The 22,520-nt window shown below is 40.3% G+C and overlaps 1 protein-coding gene across 3 annotated transcripts in view; it reads right to left on the bottom strand.

Annotated features, from left to right (window-relative positions):
* Positions 1-22,520, bottom strand: part of LOC131561595 (VPS10 domain-containing receptor SorCS1) — a 256,935-nt gene that overhangs the window by 167,530 nt on the left and 66,885 nt on the right. For all 3 annotated transcript variants that reach the window (XM_058810941.1, XM_058810942.1, XM_058810943.1), the window contains exon 2: positions 8,236-8,303. In XM_058810941.1, the coding sequence (XP_058666924.1) occupies positions 8,236-8,303 (68 nt within the window). The remainder of the gene's footprint in view (positions 1-8,235; positions 8,304-22,520) is intronic.

Raw genomic sequence — 22,520 nt, forward strand, 5'->3', positions numbered from 1 at the left:
AAAAGTACATTAGTAGAATAAAAAACACTCTTTCTACAAAAGAATTTGCCTTGGAGAAAGAGACTGATATCTGATCTATCTCCTCATGAAGTCATTTAATGCACAATACATGTGGTGTTTCTGAATTTCGATTCCTTTTCAACTCAGCAACTCTCATAGATACTCCCACCTATCTAGATTGCAGAATCATTGAAAAGAGATTTTATCTTCACACCCAACTACACAGCACATACCACAATGGATGCTAGGGAAATTCACACAACTTCCTTGCAGAAGAAACTCATTTGGGGGATAGGGGAAAATGGGTGAAAAGAAATAGCTTTTTACCTCCCACTGGCAAAGCACAGTATCAGTTCAGAGCACATTACAAGTGATGTTCATAATCAGGAGGATACATCTTCCTCTGCCTCTTAATGCATCTCACCAGTGAAATGACTTGGCATAATAGCAGCAGGGAGCTGCCAGCCAGGAGAGAGAAGTTCCTGAATTCCCCCATGCCTCCTCCTACATAAGGGGAACTCGAGCTGCAAATTAATTCCTTGCTCACCAGGAATTGAGTCTCCCCCACGTTGTTCCTGTCACACAAGGACAAACTTTCCCAGTGCTGAGTACACACAGGCCCTCAAATGGTACCTCCTAATGACAAGGGCAAAGTGACCCTTCCTTGCCCTAGCTGGCCCAATGATCTGCACAACATCCACCAACAATTCTGTGCACACACAGAGCTCAGTCTCAACCAGCAGCTTCAGCCTTCCTCAAGGACTCTGTGCCTTCCTACCAAACAGCTCATGCCTTGATGTCCTACTTTGACACAAACCCCACTCCACAAGAACAGCAGCCACTGGCACAGGAACCACTGGCAGGATCACGCTCAAAAGCCAGCTTTGCTACCATTATTGAAGGCACTAATTGATTAATTGTGAGCTTTATTTGTCCTTTTCCATTTTGACGAATTATTATTTGGTAAGTTAGAGAAAAAAAAAGATAGTTCCATGCAGGCCACTCTGTTTCAGGGTAAATGACAGTCAGTTTATGCTGCACAACAAACACACCATTGATACATATTTAAATATACAATTTTACAGCACATCTTTCCCAGATACTTCACTAAGTCCTCCAAGAAAGACCTAATGACATCTGCCTGGCTCTTTCTGCAGTAACAATAAGCTTTGACTGTTTGCCTGGATAATTCCTGAGGTTCAGATGCAAAAATATTTGGCACCTGGATCTGAAAACTTTAGAGTCAGATCTCAAGCTTGTAAAATGCTTTCAACTGAAGTATCTCCCTGTTAACTCAAGCTCAGCCCCAAATATATTCTTTCCTTTTGGTGATTAGAAGTGGATATACTCCTCTGAAGAGATGAGTACAATTTTACCCACCCACCTCTGCAAAATGACTGCATGGAGCTATGACAGGAATGGAAATACCAGAACACAAAGGGTGTTTTACTTTCTGTTTATGAACTGGTGAGTACTGTGTGGTTTGTCTTTCCCCCTAGACATCAGCTCCAGTCTAGCTTGTCTGCAGTTATTACACAGCCACAGCTGACTGATGAACCCTGTGGACCAGAACCAGAGATACTTCTGTTACGTTTTACCAACATCATTTGAGCAAACAGGTACAGCCTAGGAAACAGATATGGAAGTTCATCATCTAATTTGCAGAGTAAAAATGACAAAGTACGTGGAAACACTGTATGCCTTTTAAGTGGCATGAATGTGGTGCATTTGTTATTTACAGTATATTGCTAATATATATCAGCATTAATATTCATTATCTTGATTTACATGTTTCTTTCATGCAGAAAATGGATTTGGATTCCTTCTGATTTACTTGATAACACTCCTACATTTCATGACTGGCTGCAACGGAGAACAAATTTTTAATAGGCTTAATAAATTTACATCATCATTAGTGCTGAATATTTTATCCTCACAAACCAGGGGGTGAGAAACACATCACTAAATCCTCAACTGAATCTGATCCTTCATAATATCAGGATATGACTCTTCAAGATAATCCAAGGCAGAATTTACATGAGATTGATCAGGCAAACATATGATGTGCCACCACAAAATGCAATGGTTTTACTGGCCCTTACTCTTAAGGGAATGCAGAAATTGGTAAAATTCAATAAAACTTAAGTTTGCTGCCAAACTAAGGTTCTGCTTTGGGTTGTTTCCTAGGCAGATTATTTGGGGGGGGGGGGGGTTTGGGGGCATTTTTTTTGATTGGTTGGTAGCTGCCCCTCCCCACCCTTCACCTTTATTGGAGCTGGTTTTGATAACAAAAAGAACACCCAAGGAAACTTTGGCAGCCAAGTAGAAGAGTTGACTGTGCTACAAGTTTTTATTAGGGTAAAATGAGCCCTCTTAGGTACAAAAATTGGTCACTCTATAAAGTGTTGGGTCCCATGGGGTCCTGATGGCTGAACAGAGTGTCCCCACACACAGGAGAGAGGCTGCACTGAGCTCCACGCTCAGGGCACAAAGATCCACATTCCCCGCCCACTTGCAGTTCAGGCAGATCTCCTACTGTGATCAAACCACAAAAAGCTACTGCTTCCTACATGAACAGCTGAGTGTGCAAGCCCATTCTTCCCTCTCCCAAAAACCCTCTAGCATCCGTACACAGAGCAGCCAGAGGCTCCTATGTTTGCAGGAGAGAAAATGAAAAAAGGATTAAACCAAAGACACAAGGAAATGTCATTGTTACAATGTCACTAAAGGCCCATGGGAGATAATGTAGCAGCATTTATCAAGCTCTGATATTCATTTAAGAAAAGTGAATTACACTGGGCAGCTGGGACACCGTATTTATAGATAAAAGCCTTTCAAATAGTCCTTTTCAAGTTCCTTTTTCCCACAAAACTGCTGGCTAAAATGTGCTTAATGAGACTTTCCTTCCCCTCACTTTTTCAGTTCCTCTCATATGTATTTTCTTCTCCTACCTCCTACTTCAGCTAAAAGACCCTAATCTGCTGTTGCAGAGCACACAGTGTCACTAAGCCACACATTGTGACCTTATTAGTGTGGCTTAGCAGGCAGAAGATAAATGTGAGTTGAAAACAGTCAATCTGCAAAACAGAAGTAAAGAACCTGCATAAAAGGACCAGGAGGAAGAATACAATAACAGACATAACCTAGAAATTCTCCATAAAGCAAATACAGACAAGCTTTCATGTCTCCTGTTTCAAAAACTCTCTAGTCCAGAGAAGAAAATATCCACAAACACACTGACAGTTCTGGGCGGCTATAATTTTCATCTGCAGAGAGGGAAAGGAGCCAGGAAACTGAATGCAGGAACATCAACACACCTGTAGTATTTCTAGCCACAGGGCTGGGGTCAACTCTGACTCTTCTCTGGATTACAACCCAAATTCCCTTCTTAAAAGGACAGAATTGCAGCATGATGTGCAGTGGTGGTGGTGGAAGGAATAAATAAGTAAATTGATGGAGGAGTTAAAATAGCAGCTCAAGGTTAAATAAAAAGGCCATGTAAAAGCTAGAAACAGAGTTAGAAACAGATCCATTTTCAGCTTTCCAAGAATAAAAAAGAAAAATAGCAACTATAAACAACACCCGCTTTACATATGGAAAATTAAATCTAGATCTACATGAGACATAAGTATTTTTCAGCATCCTTGAGATTTCTTTATGGCATTTTGCTGAAACTTCCTTAATGCAGAAACTAGAAGCAGTGAAGGGCAGGTTGGAAGTGATAATCACTCCTGAACTGGGGAGTTCAGAGCTCAGGCAAAATGTTGGAGTGCCAAGTTTATCATCAGTAGCTTCCAGAACTAACACAGCAACAGATTATGATTTAAAATATTCTCACACCAAGCAAACTCTACATATTCCTAATTTCTGTCTGAAAAGGAAAGTTTAATTACTGTTATTTTTATACAAAGTTCCAGGAAATGTCTCATTTCTGACTAAATACAGAGCAGTAAGAAGGCAAAGAGGTGAATGGCAGCACTCATGCCTTGAGAGCCTCTCAAGATCCTGAGGGAAAGTGTCACTCATGCACATCTTTCCAGAGCATCATATTTACACAAACAGGAAAAGATTAGTCCTCCCACGGCTGTCTACAGCTCATGGATACCATGCACACAATTCTGACATTTTTATTTATTTGAAATGCAAGCTTATCTTACTCCACTGGTAAAAACATCTTCTCCTAACTCTCACAGCTTAATCCTTTTTTTGATCTGAGAGATATCTATGGGAGGAAGAGAAATAAATCCAATACATTCAGTTAATTGCTCAGTGACAGATAATCTTTCCTTCTCCATTTTCTTTCTCTTCTATAAAAAGAGGAACCAAAAGTAAATAAAAAGTTTTCAACTAAAATTGTGGAAAAAGTCTGCTGAGAGGATAACGGTATAATTAAAATCAGGCCCAGCCTGATGCAAAATTTCATTTATCATGTACAGCAGCAGCAGCTTACTTGCCATCCAAAGCTCAGTGCACACAGAGCCTTAACAATCTAGAAGATTGTACAGATTCTTCCTGTCTCTTTTCTCTTACTGTATTTCATCCCTTCATGTCTGTCACCAGTGGCCTTTTAACTCGTCAGCTGTTTTAGAAGGATGATCTCCACCCATTAGTGCTGCAGCCAGCTATAGTAAACTTGCTGAGAAATAAAAAAATACCATCCTAGCAGGAAGGAAAGTGTTTATAAAGTGGATGGATTCATATCCTGTAGGCAATGGCATAGTTGGGTAATAGGTGGTTACAGTCCCATCAGTAAGAGTGCTTAAATCACCCAAATACAGTTTGGAATGACAGATGTGCTTATAACCAGCTATAGCACAGATTACTCGTGTCAGTAACATGCTTCTACTGCCCCTCATCACTCATCAATCTTTGGAGAGTGCACTCAGCACAGGATGCAGAAGTGAGGTTTCCTTGCCATGTATTCAAGACAGATTCCTCTTCAGTTGTGGGTACCTGCAGAACTACCTTTCCCCTCTATCCTTCAGAATCAGAACTCCTGATATCAGAAAGCAAACCAGACATGAGATGATGTTCTCTTCCATTCCCCAGAATGAAACCCAGAGGCATGAAATAAATTTCAAGATATATTTCACCACTTCTCTCAAACCTATTTTTGTTCTATCCTTTTCAAAGAAGCTGGGAGATTTAAATTAACATGTCACTTAAGCAGCCAGGAGGAGCAACAGCTAATAACCTCTTTGAGGTACACAGAATTGTAAGATATGCCCACCTTGCCATTTGTTTTCATCACATTAGGAACAGAGAAGCTGTCCTGGGATCATCATAGGCATATTTACCAGCGATCTGAAGGCATGGCTGCACAGTGAGGGGGTTTTAACACCAGAGCCAGACTCAGGACAGAGCACAATGAACCAGCATGGGCTTGCTTAAGGTAACAGGAGAGAGGAAAATCCAAGGAAGTGAACTGGCAGCTTCCAGAGCAGCCATGAGCACTTAAGGGCAAACCACTCAAATAATGGAGCACTGCAAAGACAAGTGGATTGATTGTGGTTCTCCAGCATTTCCCAGTTCAAAGCATTTCCCAGGGATTCTGGATGGTTGGCCATACAAATGCAGTCAAATCCTGATAAGTGACATGTGCCAAGTGAAGCTGAGGGGTTCAAAGCAAGACAAGTGATTCCTCAAATAATTTATGGAATTCCTTGTTCTCAGATGTCACAGGTACTAAAAATTTTAACACATTCCAAAAGATATTGAGAAAGTCAGCTCATGGAATATTAATCCTCTGGTATATACTAAAACAAAAAGAAAATTATTCAGCTTCTCATACACCTTACCCTGAAGGCTGAGGTTGACTTAAACCTTAAGAAAGAATGCTAGTATAATACTAGAAGGAAGGTCAGTTATGATAATCAGTTTCTATGGTCTTGGTGCCAGCCTGTTTGGCACATGTGTGAGCTTTGGACATCATGTGGGAGCTGCACACATCCTCAGCTTTGAGCCTCCCTGGACCTGCAAAGCAGCTGCACAGCTCCTCATATCTCCTTCCAAGTCCTGCTTTCTCCCCTTGGCCCTCTCCTGCTCTGCTTGCCAGAGGTACCAGGGACATAAATGACTAATGAATGTTTCCCCCAATTAATATTTTGACATCTGGTAGTCTTAGAAGCAGTCCTGAAGAGAGCAGGCATAGAAATTGGGAAGAATAAATGGGAAAAGCACCATGATTTTATCCCTGCTCCTTGCCACTGGCTGATGTACTCTTGAGGAAGATCATACAAGAATCAAGAAACTGTAAAATCCCAGAATTAGAATCAAGCTAATTTTATGGAATACTAAGATCAGAAGTGTGTAATTACTGGTGCTAAATAGACTGAGAATTATTTTTCATAAAATACTCTGATTTTTACTTTTCATCAGACAGTTTTTGGTAATAGAATTCCAGAGTAGAGGAAACCATCATGCTATTTTTATGTTGTTAACCACATTCTGGGATTAGGACTGAGGTCAGGAAAAGTGCCCTGCACTCACTCTAGGACTGCAACACTGCTGGGGTCCCAGCTCTCTGTTACACCCTCCAGTGACAGCCACACAGCCCCTCCCCTCTTAATCAGGGCAAAATTTTGTGCCATTGTGGAATGCTCCACAGAAACCAGAAACAGAAAAGAGCATAAGGCCATCAGCACAGTTTTTGCTGCATTCATACATCTCATCAGGAGCTGTGCTTTCCACTCTGATGTGGCTGTCCTAGTTTCAGTCAGAAAATAGTTCCTCAACACAATCCTGCATGACAGAAGCAGATCTTCAGCACTGTCAGCAATGGGGAAGGAGGTGCCTGTGCACACCGAAATGCAGTGACTGACAAAGGAGACATGAGTACTTCCCATGGTGAATATACTTAGGGTAGTCAGAGAAAATTAAAATGTTTTTCATATTTTTGAATATTCTTTTTCAAAACCACTGAAAAATTAAACAATCTAGTACAAACTCCCTGTAGAAAAACATTGCCAAAGTTACAGTCCTGAAAGACCCTTTAGGTGTGCATGTACCATATTAAAGAAAAAGGAATAGAAAGTCATAGCAGCAAAGTGTATGAAAAGACTAATTGAGTAACCCCCCATAACAGTATGAAAAACCATTTATTCAACCCCACAAAATACTAATATTTTTGAGCATTCCTGTTACTGCTCAGAATAAATCCTAGAAGCTGTGTTTCTTCAGGTTTTAGTCTGTTTGGTTTTAGTTTTATTTTTTCAGACCAGTGGGTGAAGCAATAGCCCGAGTTCAGAATGTACTTCATGCCAATTCCCTCCTCTCTCATTTTATTAAAACCCACTCAGCTCCTAAGCAAAAAGTTTATTTGTTCTACTTCTGTCCCAAAATTCTCCCTTACAAAAGAAAACTCCTTTCCTATATAAGTTTATTAAAACAAGTTCATTCTAACAAGAGGTTTTAGTTTTAAATACCCAACGTTTTCTTCTATCCTGCCAGTATCCTATCCATCTTCATCAGTGACCTGCATACAAGACTCCTAAGCTTCTCACCAGAGTTTCACAGATGAAACTATGAGAAAATCACCCTTTCAGCTCACGGAAGCAGTACCAGGGACACAGGAAAGAGGAAACAGCTTCTGGGTTAATTTTTCAGGGAAAGAAATCCAGGCACCATGTGCTCACATTGAATCCAAATATCTGCCTGAAGAAATTGTTCATGGCCCAGCTCTTCCCTTTGGTTCACATAGTGCATGATATGCTTTTAAATCATGAAAGTCTCAAAACATTCCCTATAAACTGGTCCAGCAGTCAAGTTCACACAGTAGAAATCAATTATCTAGTACTAATCCCATCAGTTCTGATCAACAGACATTGATCAGACATTGATCAGACTCTCTCATAGGTGTTTCCCCAGCCTCAGTAACCCTGGCTTTTCACAGGGATCATTTTGGGCAGACCAGCCTTGAGATCCTTCATTGTAAACAAAGACTTTGGGCTGTCCAGTTGTCCCAAAAGTAAACCAATTGGTTGATTTCAATCTGAATAAGATGGGAAAGGTGAAATCAAAAGACAGAATATCTGAGAAGTACCTTATCTGGCTGAAACAAGACAATGAGACTTTAGCCTTTTTGTCCTTGAGGATGAAAGGACAGGAGTGAGAGAAAGTTTAGCTAGAAACCTTCCAGCACTTTTAAAGAAATCTAATTAAATTCAATAAAATAATTGTATCAGGCTTTTCCTATTTATGTAAGGTGGTAATTATTAACTCAATTTATCTCCATACCTCCAAAGAGAGCTCTCTGTGATGCTTCCCAGGTTGTAGTCATACAGCTTTGTCAGAATTAGTATCACCTAAAGGCAAAAGAAGAAATCATGGTTAGTCTCAAACAATTACAATCTCATAGAACTGAAATGACCCCAGGGAGGGCTTAGGATTCCTTTAATAGGTGCTTAACATAACTGAATGAATTGTTAAAAGCAATTGCCTAAACTGAAATGGAAAGAATTTGCAGAGATATATGTTGGGCCCTTTTTTGGCCCTTTCTTTTGTTCAGTTCCTCTGCATGACATCACCAAGAGGTTCTTCCCTTAACCCCAGGAGGCAGACTGCAGTGGGAATGAGTTCAGATCTGGACAGAGTTTCAGGATACGAGATGAGATCTTGCGTGCAGTGGAAATAGTGACTATTTTCTGCTCTGTTTCACAGACACTGAAGCTGCTGATCCTTTTCATAGCTGTGGTGCACAGATAACCCACTGGCCTGTCTCCAGTCAAACACTTTCTGGTTGCAGCAAATGATTTGACACAAGCAAATGATCACCACTGGACTGGCTGGACATCAGGGAAAATCTCAATAAGGGTATTAGTTCAACACCTGGGCAGACTACCCAGAACATCTGTAAACCTCCCTCCTTGGAGTTTTTTAACACCTGGCTAGACAAAGTCATGGCTGACCTCATCTATAGCTGGTGATAACACTGCTTTGAGTAAGAGGTTGAACTGAGGACCTTCAAATATCTCTAACAATCAATGTTTCTATAACTTCACTGAAAAGTTTTAGGCTTAGCCAGAATGGAAGAGTTTCCAAGTTTATGACTTTTATTAGCTCTTTTGATAAAGAGTTTTTCCCTCCTGCCAAAGCAGGCACTTCTAGAATAAAATTATCTTACCAGGGGGAGGGAAGTAATTTTAGCAAAATGAATTTGCAGCAAAAGATTTCAGCCTGCTCTTTTGTTAGTGTCTTTAAGAACTTACTTCTGACTTTTAAGATGATGGGCTTCTTTAACAAGATCTACATTTGGGACAAACTACCAGACCATTATTATTGCTACTAATTTATTTTGCATGTCTCCCTGCCAGCTCACCGTATATCTTATCCTCCTCCCTAGCCCATTAAAACCACAGCAAATTAGAGACCCAACTCTTATCTGACAAAACCTCTGATCTATATACCTCTTATTTTCAGCCTGGGTTCCTAAGAAATGAGGCTCACAGACACACAATCCCCCTGGTCCCTTGATAAAATTGTTAACTTCAACCAATTTGGCTGAGCAGCAAAGGACTGCAGGAAGTTCAGAGCCCATCAGCCCAAAGCCAGCTGGCACCAGCTTGGCACAGAATTGCACATGGGGAGGAACAGACCTCACCACTGCCTTCTCCAAAGCCAAAGCCCATCTACCTCCTACACACCCTGAAACTGCACCATAGTAATTATCTCCTTCCAATACACACAGCAGCACAGGAGACAGCAGAAAGAGCAGTACAGGGGCAGAGAACACACCCCTGACAACTTTTTCTACAGCACAACTCCTAAATCACTCCCAGCATAGAGAAAGCCTGCCCAAAGCATTTCCTATCTGCATGAACACAAGTCATGTGCAGTGTGTCAGTGTTCACAGGGGTCTGATGATGAGGGAAGAGATGAGGATCTGACTCCATGTTTCAGAAGGCTTGATTTATTATTTTATTATATATATATTGCATTAAAACTATACTAAAAGAATAGAAGAAAGGATTTGATCAGAAGGCTAGCCAAGAATATAATAGCAAAGAATGATAACAAAGGTTTGTGACTGAGACAGTCTGCACAGCTGGACTGTGATTGGCCATTAATTAGAAACAACCACATGAAGCCAACCACAGATGCACCTGTTGCATTCCACAGCAGCAGATAACCATTGTTTACATTTTGTTCCTGAGGCCTCTCAGCTTCTCAGGAGATAAAATCCTAAGGAAAGGATTTTTCAGAAAATATCATGGCTACAGTGCAGCTCATGGGGAAACTCAGACAGCAGCCACAATCCCCCAGTGCTCCCCAGGACACTTTGACATGCACATCATCCCCTGTGCTCCCCAAAACCCCAGTGCAGGCAGGGAGGAGCTTCCCTCTCTCCTGGCATGTCCCTCTTTGCAGAGGGAGCCAAGCTGGGAAGGCCCAGCCAAGGCAGGAGCCAGAGCTGGGGTGGGCACAAATTCTTCACCAAGGCTGATTCCAATCAGGGCTTTGTAAATCCCGCATTTCCAACCCCATCCTCCCAGGAATGCTTATCAATGACAGCAGGGAGCTGTCAGCTCCAGATCCAGATCTGTGCCACTGCCACCCCTCACAGCACCCTCTGGACAGGTCTGCAAATCCCCTACTGAGCAAGCGAATAAAAACCAAGGGGGGAAGACCACAACAGGGGATGGGATGTGCACATAAAGCCTTTCTGAATCCCAACCCAATGAAAGGCAGCTGTGAACTCCCCTCCTGTTTGGGGACATCATGTGGGAGCTGCACACACCCTCAGCTTTGAGCCTCCCTGGACCTGCAAAGCAGCTGCACAGCTCCTCATATCTCCTTCCAAGTCCTGCTTTCTCCCCTTGGCCCTCTCCTGCTCTGCTTGCCAGAGGTACCAGGGACATAAATGACTAATGAATGTTTCCCCCAATTAATATTTTGACATCTGGTAGTTTCAGAAGCAGACCTGAAGAGAGCAGGCATAGAAATTAGGAAGAATAAATGGGAAAAGCAGCATGATTTTATCCCTGTTCCTTGCCACTGGCTGATCTACTCTTGGGGAAGATCATACAACAGTCAAGAAACTGTAAAATCCCAGAATTAGAATCAGGCTAATTTTATGGAATACTAAGATCAGAAGTGTGTAATTACTGGTGCTAAATTGACTGAGAATTATTTTTCATAAAATGCTCTGATTTTTCCTTTTTCCCAAGTGAGGAAAATTTACAAATCTTAAAACAGCCATGAAAGAAAACTCCATTGAGAATTTTAATTTCATCATTTGACGGGAGAAAAATTGTAATTGACATCCCAAAATGAATATGAAATGAAAAAAAAAAATTAAAAGTGCCAGTAGAAGAAATCAAAATATTTCCCCCTCCAGAGGCCTGGAATGTCTCTTTTTTTCTTTTTCCTTCCTCGATAAATTTCAGTAAAACCCACACAATCTTAAAGTTCTGCAGTTGTCCTGGAACTGATGAAGGAAGAAAGCCAGCTGCGTTCCATCACAATTCTTTGTGATATAGCTCTAACAATCATTCTGCAGAGGCATCCCTGGACCCATCCAAATGTGCATGTCCGTTCCTGACTAGCTACATCAAGAACCCTAAGCAATATTGCTATATCCTGACTTCCTAGTATATTTAGGAAAAAATCTTAGCATTTAACATTCCCAAGATTTGTATTTGACACCACGCTGTGGCAAACACATGCACCAGGTTCTGGATTAACAGCTTTGATATCTCCACTTCGTGCAGGAACTATTATCCTTTGAATAGGTATCCTATTTCAAAAATACATAAAAGCTTTTTCTATTAGAAGCTTTTTAATTTTTGAGAATCTGTATCAGCTTCCAAATGTCTTTAAGATTATCCATGGTTTCAGCAGTCTCCTTGTGTCATTTACTGTGGTTCAAATACCATTAATAGATCTGTTCAAACATATATGTGCAAAGCAAACAAATCACTGGGCAGAAAAATAGTTATTTCTGAGGTATATAATAGAGGTCACTATTCTTTTTCCCCCTTTGTAATGATAGTTGAGTAACCTATGCAAGGCCATGATTTACTTTTTCAGAAATCATTTTTCTTCTTTGCTGCTCTCATTTCTTTGTTATTTAGCCTGCAAAGGTTAGTTCATGTTTAAGATTGTTTCTTTTTTCCCCCACCCTCTGTGGCTGTCACTGTGTAGTACTGAGGAACCTAATGAACAGAGACATGCATATTATGTTGTTCTAAATGTCAGAATAGGAGCTGTGAAGAAGCACAGTAATGAAATGAAAATAGTCTCTTGCCTTTTCTTCGTTTTTTGCTTTGTTTTTGCTTTCTGGGGCTGTGTGTTTTTCTCCTTTTTTTACCGCTTACCAATCAATGCAAGCTAACAAGAGCAAGAAGAAAAAAAAAAAAACCAAGCAAACTAGAAATAGAATGAAAAGGAACTAAAAATCCAGCCTTATTCCAGCTCTGCTGTGAATACAGATAACCCTTCCTCTTGCATAGAAATACCAGGCTTCAGAAAGTCTGTTATTCATTAGGATCAGCACTTGAAGTGGATTATTCTGCCATAGCAGGTGGGAAAGGGAAAGAGAAACAAAACTTTATCACTTCGGCACTGACAGCTCAGAGCAAAAGATACCTGATCCTGGGTTTACTACATCCCAAAGTGAGTGCACCTACCAAGAGATAGAGCACTAAAAATGGGTTTAGTTACTCAGACAAAGTGTAAGAAACAGACACCTGGGAAGACAGACTGACAAAAGAGGTGCTTGAACCTGGCTCACCATCTCCCAAAGGAAATCAATTCCCAGTGGCTATTCTGGGAAAGACAAGGCATTCACACCTTGGACACCATCATGGTTTTCCTCAAACCATAAGAACATTTTCAAAAAACCCCATATTTTTTTAATCAATCTTGAGAGCATTTTAATTTCCACCATAAGAGAATTGAGCTGGGTCTCCATGAACTCCACTTTTGATTCTGTACCACAACTAGTAACACAGCAGAAAGCACCTACTCTCAGTCATGTGCCAGCTCCACACTCTACACTATGAGCTGATCTTCAGGATGTGTCACAGCTTGAGGAAAGAGCAGCTGCCACAGTTTTCTTCTCCTGTGGTGCCTTCCACCCATGCAAGGAGCATGCAGCACATGCAGAGCTGCTGGACCCCAACAGAGCCCACCTGCAGTTGGGCTGCTCTGCTGTCACCAGCTGAAAAGGTTCAGTCACAGAGACAGGCAGCCTGCAGTGTGACTAATGGCTAATAAAGCATTGTAACATTTCACACACAGCTGTGTAAAAAATGGCAGCTGGATTTAATGGTGTAACTACATTTGCATGACTCTCCTGATGGAACAGTCACGTTGCCTTCTAATTGGGGAGAGAGAAACACATACCCAGGCACAATCAAGACAGTTTAAGTACACCTCAATGTGCAGTGATCCATGAATCCCTTATTAAACTCCAGAGATCCCTTCCATCGCCAGCTTAACAGGAACGTAAGTCAATAACAAAGAAGCACTAAATTAAGTTTTCACGAGCTTGCAGGTCTGATGTAATTGAGTGGGAAACTAAAGGACTTGAAGCTTTTTCTATGCATTACAAGTCAATAAACTATCATTCTCAGGCTGTCACGTTTGAGAGTTTGCACATTCAAAAATTGGAAATAATTGGGCACCTGTCTGTTCCCTTCATCTCTACTTCCCCAATATCACCCAGAACCCTGGGAATGTAAATAACACAACCAGAACACAGGAGTATTCTCAATGAGCTGTTTGGTGAGACAGCTATGTGAAGAAATGTTTCCAAATAAAGTCACAAATAAACCTGAATAATTCACTGAGAATTTTACTGGCTGCTCGTGAATTAATTTAAAAAAAAAAAACAAATTTGAGAGAACTTATTATTTGGGGCAAATTACTTACACCAATCTTGTTCTTCATATTATTTTTAGCAATTTTACACCAGCCAGCAGTATCAGGGCCTCTACCAAGCACTCAAGTAGCAAGAACTATGGAGTCATGAAGACTTTTGTGATTTCCTTTCCACATGGACTGCAGATCAACACGGGGGCAGTGACAGAGGAGGACAACCACAGAAAACCACCAAATCTCCATTTCACCAACCTCTGTTAAAAAGAAGCCATAAGGTAAAATTCCTTCATTTTTCTGCAGCCATCCATGAACACAAAAAAAGGTCTGATATTGCCCACTATCCCACCTGCGGCACAAGAGATAGAAGTTTAGAGGGAAAGCATTAAAAATTGTCCATGTAGAGGGTGGCGCTTCCCTTTAATAACTTCCATAAGTCAGCAGATTAAACTCTTCCTAATTCAAAAACTATTGTGACTATTGTGCCTAATAATAAAAGGATCAGAGAGAGCAATCAAGAATGATCAAAGATGTGGAATGACCTTTTTTTAGTGAGAAATTACTCCAACTATCAATCCAAGAAAGAGACAGAGGAGATATGAAAGACATCTGTAAAGTCACAAGTGTACTGAATTTATTATTCACAACTTTTCAGCATACAGGACCAAGCAAACTTGGAAGGTTAAAAATATTATGTATATATAAGTAGGGAAGTTCCTTCCCACTATATTTTGTGGACACCAAAATTTACTATAAGCTCAAGGGGAGACAGAATTTTAGGGGGAAAAAAGTTGAGGTCAATTAAACAGAACTATACGCAGCAATATTTGTGCAAGTTTTCCCAGCTATACAATTTTAGCCACATTTAAAGAGAGAACATGGCAAATTCTTTTGCTCTTATAGCTATCATAGGTAGCTTTAGGACTCATGAACTTATATAAATTTGTATATAAGTTTATTGTATATAATTTGTATATAAAACGTAGTTATTCCTACTTTTGGCATCTACAAAAACCACCTGTAGGCCAGAAATTCAATGTTTGCCAAATACAGATATCAGTATTTCCTTTCTTAATCTTGAGTAATTCAATCAGTAGAGCAAGATGTTTGGCAGTTTCTATTACACTCAGCTTGCAGGGGTCCCTGGCATGGTGACAACTTTTAGTATAGACAGCAACACAAATTATTATAAAGAGAGGCTAAATGCAGCATCTTTCTCCCTCAAATATTTTAAAGATAGCCCTAGTCTTCATGCTTGTCATCAGGACGAAAAAGAAATTTGTCATAGTCTGAAAAGAATTTAAAATATTACCACCAAACTGAGAGACTGAGAGAAGGACACTGTAATAGCTAAAGCCCAAAGGTCAAGACACTGAGTTACTGCTTTTCCTGGCTTTGAAAAGGACCCAAACCTAGGCCTATCACATTCCAGAAAAACACCTTGGCCACTGACATGCTGATTAACTTCTAAAGTAGAATTAATTCCCTGCTCTGAGTCCTTTTTTTCCCCACACTGAAATCCCTTTTCACTAATTCCTCTTTCATTCAATAAGAATCTGCTTCATGGAAATATTTCTTAGCAGCTCCAAACATGATTAACTAAACCAAAGAACCAAACACAAACCCAATAAATTAAAAGGAGCAAAAGGAAAATCTAGCAAGTAAATTATTGTAGGAAAAAAAACAGAGATACTCAGGTTTCTAAGAAAACATAATAACAAATTTCTTCCAGTGGCAGAATCAGGCAGGAAAGATGGGAAGGAGGACAAAAACAATGGAATAGACATCCTGTCATCTTGAAAAGTTTTAATACAAAGGCAAATAATTAGGAAAGAGACAGGGTTTCATTTCAGAAGACAAAAGCTGCTATAGAGAGAATCGATTACACACTATAATTGCATTGATGCTTAAAAGCCATTAGCATGAGAGCTCTGTGCATGTTTCAAAAGGGAAATGTGGCCTTCTGTTTATTCATTTCACCAAATACCCACATAGGTCTTTAGGGGATTATTTCAGAATTAAGACCAGAGGAGGGAAAAGCCCTAAACTACTTGGAAAGAAAATTCCTCTCTTACACCCCATTATATTCACTGGCAGTCAGCAGCTTGTCTTAAACACGCAGCCACTGGCAGTGATTTGGTGCAGACACCCAGAAAGGGTGGAAGGGTCAAGCGGAGAAAAGCACTTTGCTGTTCTCTGCCTGACCTGCTCCTGGCTCGCTACTGAAACACTCAGACACATTCCAGAGGCTCTGGGCTTTACCAAGGGACAAAGATTTCAAGTGCTGAGAAACCATTTCTGAAGGAAAGTAGAGAAGCCAGCAGATCTACAAGTAAAAATTTGCTTCTGAGGAGTTTCTCAGACACCTGATCTCATGTGCAAACTAGGACTTACAGCATAGCCAGTGGCAGCTAAATACATCAGCACACAACACTCAGAGAAAGAGGGAATATGCCAGAAAAGACTTATGAAAACATGCCAGTCAGCCACTAGGATCCTGCTTTGTGAGCTCCATTTATGGTGGTGCCTTTCTGGTTAAGACCCAGAAGTTTCTAAAGGATTTAGAAATACCCATGAACTCCAATCACACAGCTTTTCCCAAACCAGTAATCCAAGCCTCTACTTGAACACAATTCACCCAACTCTACCTGAACAAAGCATGAAGAGGAAAAGTAGCCCAAAGGGCAACCAAGGTGAGAAAGGTTGAAGATATCCTTGGGAAAAGTTCCATGTCCTGGGGGAAAGACTGGGGGTGGGGGATACACACAATCAAAAACCTGGGCTTTGTAAACAACACCCAGATTGTTTATTCTGCAGCTCACTACAGAATATAAAAGTGAAAAATTAGCATGCAATGAATAATTTATTTAGCACTTTACTATTGTTTCAACAAATCACTTTCATGAAAGCAATGTGAATTCAAGCAATAAATCACTGCTTAGCACTCTGGCACAAGCAAAAGATAATACTTGACAGTATTATTGAGTGATGTTGCATGGCCACAAGGCAACTACAACAAAGATAAGGATGATATCCTTGAATAATAGACTCTCCCTCCCACTCCAGGGAAGAAATTGGATCTTTAAGCTAAAACTTTCATCCTGGGGCAGCAGGGGTAGTGAAATTTGCAACCATAAGGTGCCTTTTGCCTTTGGGTCCCAAAAGTGCCCTGAAAACATTAATTGATCACTCCTCACAAGAGCTCTGTTATGTAAGTTGGTTTTATTACAAACATCAAGCATGCAGAGTTCAGGAAAATTTGTTGCAGGAGGCAAGATGGAAACATTTATTCTGATGAGCCCCTTGGTCTTCACTCTTGAAATTAATCTTCCCTGTCCTCTAACAGAGGAAGAGGTGTCTTTACAAGGTCCTGACCTGCTCTGTTGAGTCACAACTTCCACCCTTGCCTAGCTATAAAAGGACCTGAGCCAAAGCTTTCTATTCCTCTCCTTGCAATCCTACTAGATTTTGCATCCACACAGATGGGAACATAGACTTTTTGGACTGATATTCAGTCAGTGATGAACAACACCACATTAAAAGACACAAGGTATGTTTCCCAGAAACAGAGAAAACAAGCAAGTCTGGTGTAGAGATGATTTTTATGTTGCACACTCTTTTGCTGCACTGTTGTTGGGAGCATCTATTCTTCCAAACACCTTTTCATCCAAAAATACTCTCTATGATTCCCTATGTATCTTACACTAACAAATGATAATAAAATACATCAGTCCATTGACAAACTTGGTAGGTCTCATCTTAGAGCAACCCCATATGAATGGAGTAAAATTAGAAATTAATTTGGCTCAGGCCTGAGGTTCAGAAAGTGCCTTATGAGCTGTCTGCCAATACTAACCTGGTGACTTGTTACTCCTAAATAGTGATAAGAGAAGATGAAAAATCAAGTCCTTGTGTTCTCAGCTTCTCCCAAATCAGCAGAAATCTCAGGGCCAAATTCAGCACAATACTTACTTTGTGTGTTAATCACATGGACAACCCCACAAAGCAGGAATTTAGTGCACTTGGTTTGCCATGAACAAACAGGACAAACCATCCATTCAGCTTGGACTCACTGGTCTCCACAGGCCAGGAAAAAGGAGGAATCAGAGTAGCACAGGCCTTTCTAGCATCTCCTTGCTCTAGAGAGACAGGGCAGAAGGTAAAAGACAGCTAACCTTAACTAATTAGATGTCTTTGTTACTGAAAATTAGATCACTCCAAAACTCCAGAGGAATGAGCCCAGTCTCAAACAGAGACATTTCAGCAATCACAGAGTACATTTTGTCATTTGACAAATTATAATATATGCCTGATTAGACAAGAAAATTCTGCCTGCATTCTTCCACCCATTCCAGCTGCAACAAAATATGCCATCAGCAGCTGTTTATGTGAAGCTGGAAGGCATCTTGAGACCAATTATAAGGCAAAGGTCATATTTTCCAAGCTGTTTATAGACAGTAATTTGTAAAGCTGTAATGTCGCATGTTGTCAATAATTCAAGGTGGGAAATTTAAACAGTTAATAGATCATCAATTCTTCACTTTCCCACCTTATTTCTTTCTCTCCAAGGAGCTGTTAAACCATGCTTCATCTGAGTGTATTCCTTGAACCTGAGACTCAAGGGTTTCCACTAGTTTATGGAAAGAAACTTAGAATGGTAAGATGTGAGTAATCCCATAACAGGCACCCAGGGATCATAACAGATATAAAGTGCACATTTCAGACTTGGGATATAAATTGCTGTTAAAGGTCTATTCTCACTGGGGCTCTGTATTCTGTAAAGCAGGTTGGTGCTGTCAGAATGAAAACTGTTGCATTTTAGCAAAGAGAAGAGGATTTAGTCAAAACAACTTGTTAAATGAAGATATATACAAAGTAAGATTCCCCAGTTCTTTTGGGGAATAAAAACAAACAAAACAACCAGATACACAAAATCCTGTCATCAAAACATGAATTACAGGTTATTTATTTATGACTCCCATGGGTGTCATCAACTCTGACAGCAAGCCAGGGCAGGGCTACCAACAAGCACAAGCATCAATATAACAACAGTGCAAGGGGTTTCCACCTTGGAAAGCTGCACCCATCTATTGCTGCATTCCCACCTAGGATCTCATGGAATTTGTTGTGGCAAAACAACACTTTGAGGAACTGGGAATGTCTACTGACCTGCAGCACTGATAAAACTTCCTCAGGAAGGAGATCACACAAACCTTCAAGCTGCACGTTCACATTCCCACAGAAAAACTGAAATTGTGGCTGTCATGACATTGTCCAACAGAAGTTAATTATTCCATCTTGTAATCTGCCATACTATTTACAACTAATATGTAAGATAATACATAGTCCTTTATTGCTCTCTACATCTTCTCCTCCCCTTCAAACTTGAGTCTTTTCCTTTGCTATAGTTTTTAAGCATGTTCACTGCCTCTTACTGATAAAATAAAAAGAAAGGTACATGTCTGTCTGCTGCAGAGGGTTCATCTCTTAAAAGTTAAGGGGCAGGACAGTAACTTGCACCTCACATCTCCTCTTTCCCCTACATATTTTATCCAGAAGCTACCTCAAAAGGAGGGGAAAGTCAAAGGATATTACAAGCCAACATACAAAGTCTTATTAACCCGCTAAGATGTGTGGCTAAAATCCCATTATCTAAAGGATGAAAAAACCTAAGCTGCCTTCTGACTACATCCTCAAGGCTTTGGCAGAACACACAGGAAAGGCACATCCCAAGTGACTGGTGAACTTCATTTTTCCTCCTCCTCCTCACTCCATGTCAAGTGAGATGTAGGAGGAGATATTCTTATTTTTCTATATATAAACTACTGAAATTCAGGATTTTCATGTGGTATTTTGGGAATGAAAAAGCCAAGTCACTTTCTGACTTCCTCTCTCAGCACAGGGCAAAAAACAAAGGACAAAAAGCTACTGAGTAGAAGCCCATATCAAAACTGCAACACCCAAACCACTGACCATTTTTTATAACATCTGACCAGTGCTGTCATCCACATTCAACAGTGATGATTAAAATCATCCTGTGGAAGCTTATGTCCTTTAGACTTCAGCCATTGCAAGAAAACAGTACTGGTTTCATCATCCCCTCTAGTAAGAGTATCTTTGATATCTAAAAAAACCCCAAACTCTGTCACATTAAACAAAAGCATACCAACACATGGGAGCAGAGGATTTCTTTATCAGGTATCATCTCAACCCCAGAACTCACCCACACATGCCCCAATCTCCCTGATGGTTTTGCCATACACCCCTTATTTAAGCTTGTTAAGAATGGAAAGCAATGTATTGACTGTCATTTTCAAAATTCCTATAACTTGAGGAAAATTTCCATTAGTGCCTGCCAACAAAACTAACCACCCTGCCTGAAGTGTGTAGCACAGAAAAATGGTCCATTCCTCTCAACACACTGCAGAGAAATGTATTCTTTTATCAGCTGTATCAATGCAAAAGTGAAAGCTGGAGGAAACATATTGTGAGCTCTTAGAATTTCAGACTCTAATAAAAACCTTTTAGACTGAAAACATTGGAGTTTCAGGATTTCTGGGTATTTTTCCACAGCTTGTTAACATTACACAAATAACATCCTACAGATACAGAAGTAGTGATTCCCAGACTCCATAGGCAAGAGTCATCCCTGAAAGTCTAACAAGGGATTCAAACACTGGAAGCTCTGGCAAGTCCCAGACAATCTGGAAGCACTAGAGAGCATTGGCTTAGAAACTTAATTCCAGAAGCACTCAACAGCTTGAATGTTCTATTTCTACTCTCAGGTACTCCTTTTCTTCAAAAAAATCCCACTTCATTTCTGAGTGCAAACCTGCAGCAAAATAAGCATCTCTCCCACTTACACATTTCTGCTCTTTCAGCATTGCATTTCCAAATTTTAGTTCACTGATCTTTTCACTCAGCCCTACTCGGCTTCCTCCAACAGCAAACCAATCTGTTCTTGCCCCTGATGAAGAAGGGTTTTAAAGGCCTGAATTTTGCCCCAAAGCTGGACATTGCTTCCACATCTCCCACCTGCATGCTATTACTCCCAAAACACACTAGAGAAATAGCATGAATTCATTTGTTATAGCAGAGACTTCCCCTAAATTATTTCTAAAGGAAACTTTCAGCCCTGTCACCAGTTCACTGACCCATCCAAATTTGTCTTACACTTACAGTCAGCCATTTATCAATGAAATGAAGCTTTATACACCATTCCCTTTGACTTATATTTTACTTTTGACACATGTGCCTCCAGGGGAGCACATACCATTTTTTCCCCACCATCTCTTCTGCTTGTTCAACACCTGTCCTCAAGGAGAATGATATTTCTGTATTTCTGCCTTTAAGCCACACAAGCAACTGAATGAACAGGCCTTATATAAGAAAAATATTCTTATAACTTCACCTACCACCTTTATCCTCAGCTGCTTGTTCCATGCACATCAGTAAAGAAAGTAGATTATTAGCCTTTACCCTTGGCTTGCCATTAATCAAGCAGCTCAGTGTTGCACCATGAGCACCACTAGCAGTTTATAGTCCCCAAAAAGATTAAAGAGGGAGAAATAACCTGGTATCACTCAATGTGTTTCCAGAGGAGCACCGAGTAATTTCAATCAGTTGGGGGATACCATTCAGGGAAGACAAGATATTCTCAGGAATTCTTACAATGGGAATAGTGCACTCCAAGGACCAGCTCTTCAGCCAGAGGAAAGCAGAAGCACGCAAGGAATTATTGCCTCCAACTTCCTTCAATAAAAGATTTGCTTCACTAGGAAATAAACACAGCTGGGAAAACCCAAACCAAAAATGATGTGAGTAAGCCAGGGCTGCAATTCTTACCCCTGCCTGCACTAAGCTCAGGAGCCCTGAAAAAGAACTTTATAAGCTGCAGGAAGCTCAGCTCTCCAAGGGCTTTGCCTTGTACTTTTTCCACTGCAGAGAGACACTTTCATGCATACATTTGAAGGCTATCCCCCAAACTGAAACACATTGTTAGTACTGAACTTAGTACAATTAAACCTTTCAGGAAAACTAATGAAAGCCACTTCCCAATTTGAAAAGGACAACCCTGATGCTATTTGCACCATGTTCACAAAAAAAAAATAAAAACAAAATAAAAAAACAAAACAGACCTGAGAGCAGAGGGTGCCTGGGTCAGCAATGCTGCACGTTACCCTTCACTGTGAGAAAACCCCCTCAGTTTTATCACTGGCCTTGCAACATCTGCTGTACTAGAGATGTACCTGATGCTACAGGAGGGGTTATGTACAATTTTATGAAATAACAAAAACTTGCTTTCCCATTTTTTGTTTTAAAAAAGTGGAAAGTATTACAAGAAAAGCATGTACACCTTCCATCTGGAAAAAGTTTCATCATAAGCTGTCATGATTTTCTTCAACAGTGAAGATGTAATACCAAGACATAGCATTATCAGACAGTGGCTTCTCTTTTTAATGGGGTAAGTTACAACCAATGTGAAAAGGTATCAGCTCTAAAGATTTAGTTGTGACAACCAAAACCAAAATTCAGTTCTGAGTAATGAGCTTCCCATCACTTTAAAAGGTTTATCACAGTACGAATGCATCTAAAGATTAAAGACTACTCAGCTGAAACTCACTGACATGTCATTAAACCAGTAAAATCTTTCCATAAATACTGTCTTTTCCTTTTTAAGCCAGTTTCTTCTTCAATAGGAA

This window comes from Ammospiza caudacuta, chromosome 9 (assembly GCF_027887145.1).
Source record: "Ammospiza caudacuta isolate bAmmCau1 chromosome 9, bAmmCau1.pri, whole genome shotgun sequence".
Classification (NCBI taxonomy): Eukaryota; Metazoa; Chordata; class Aves; order Passeriformes; family Passerellidae; genus Ammospiza; species Ammospiza caudacuta.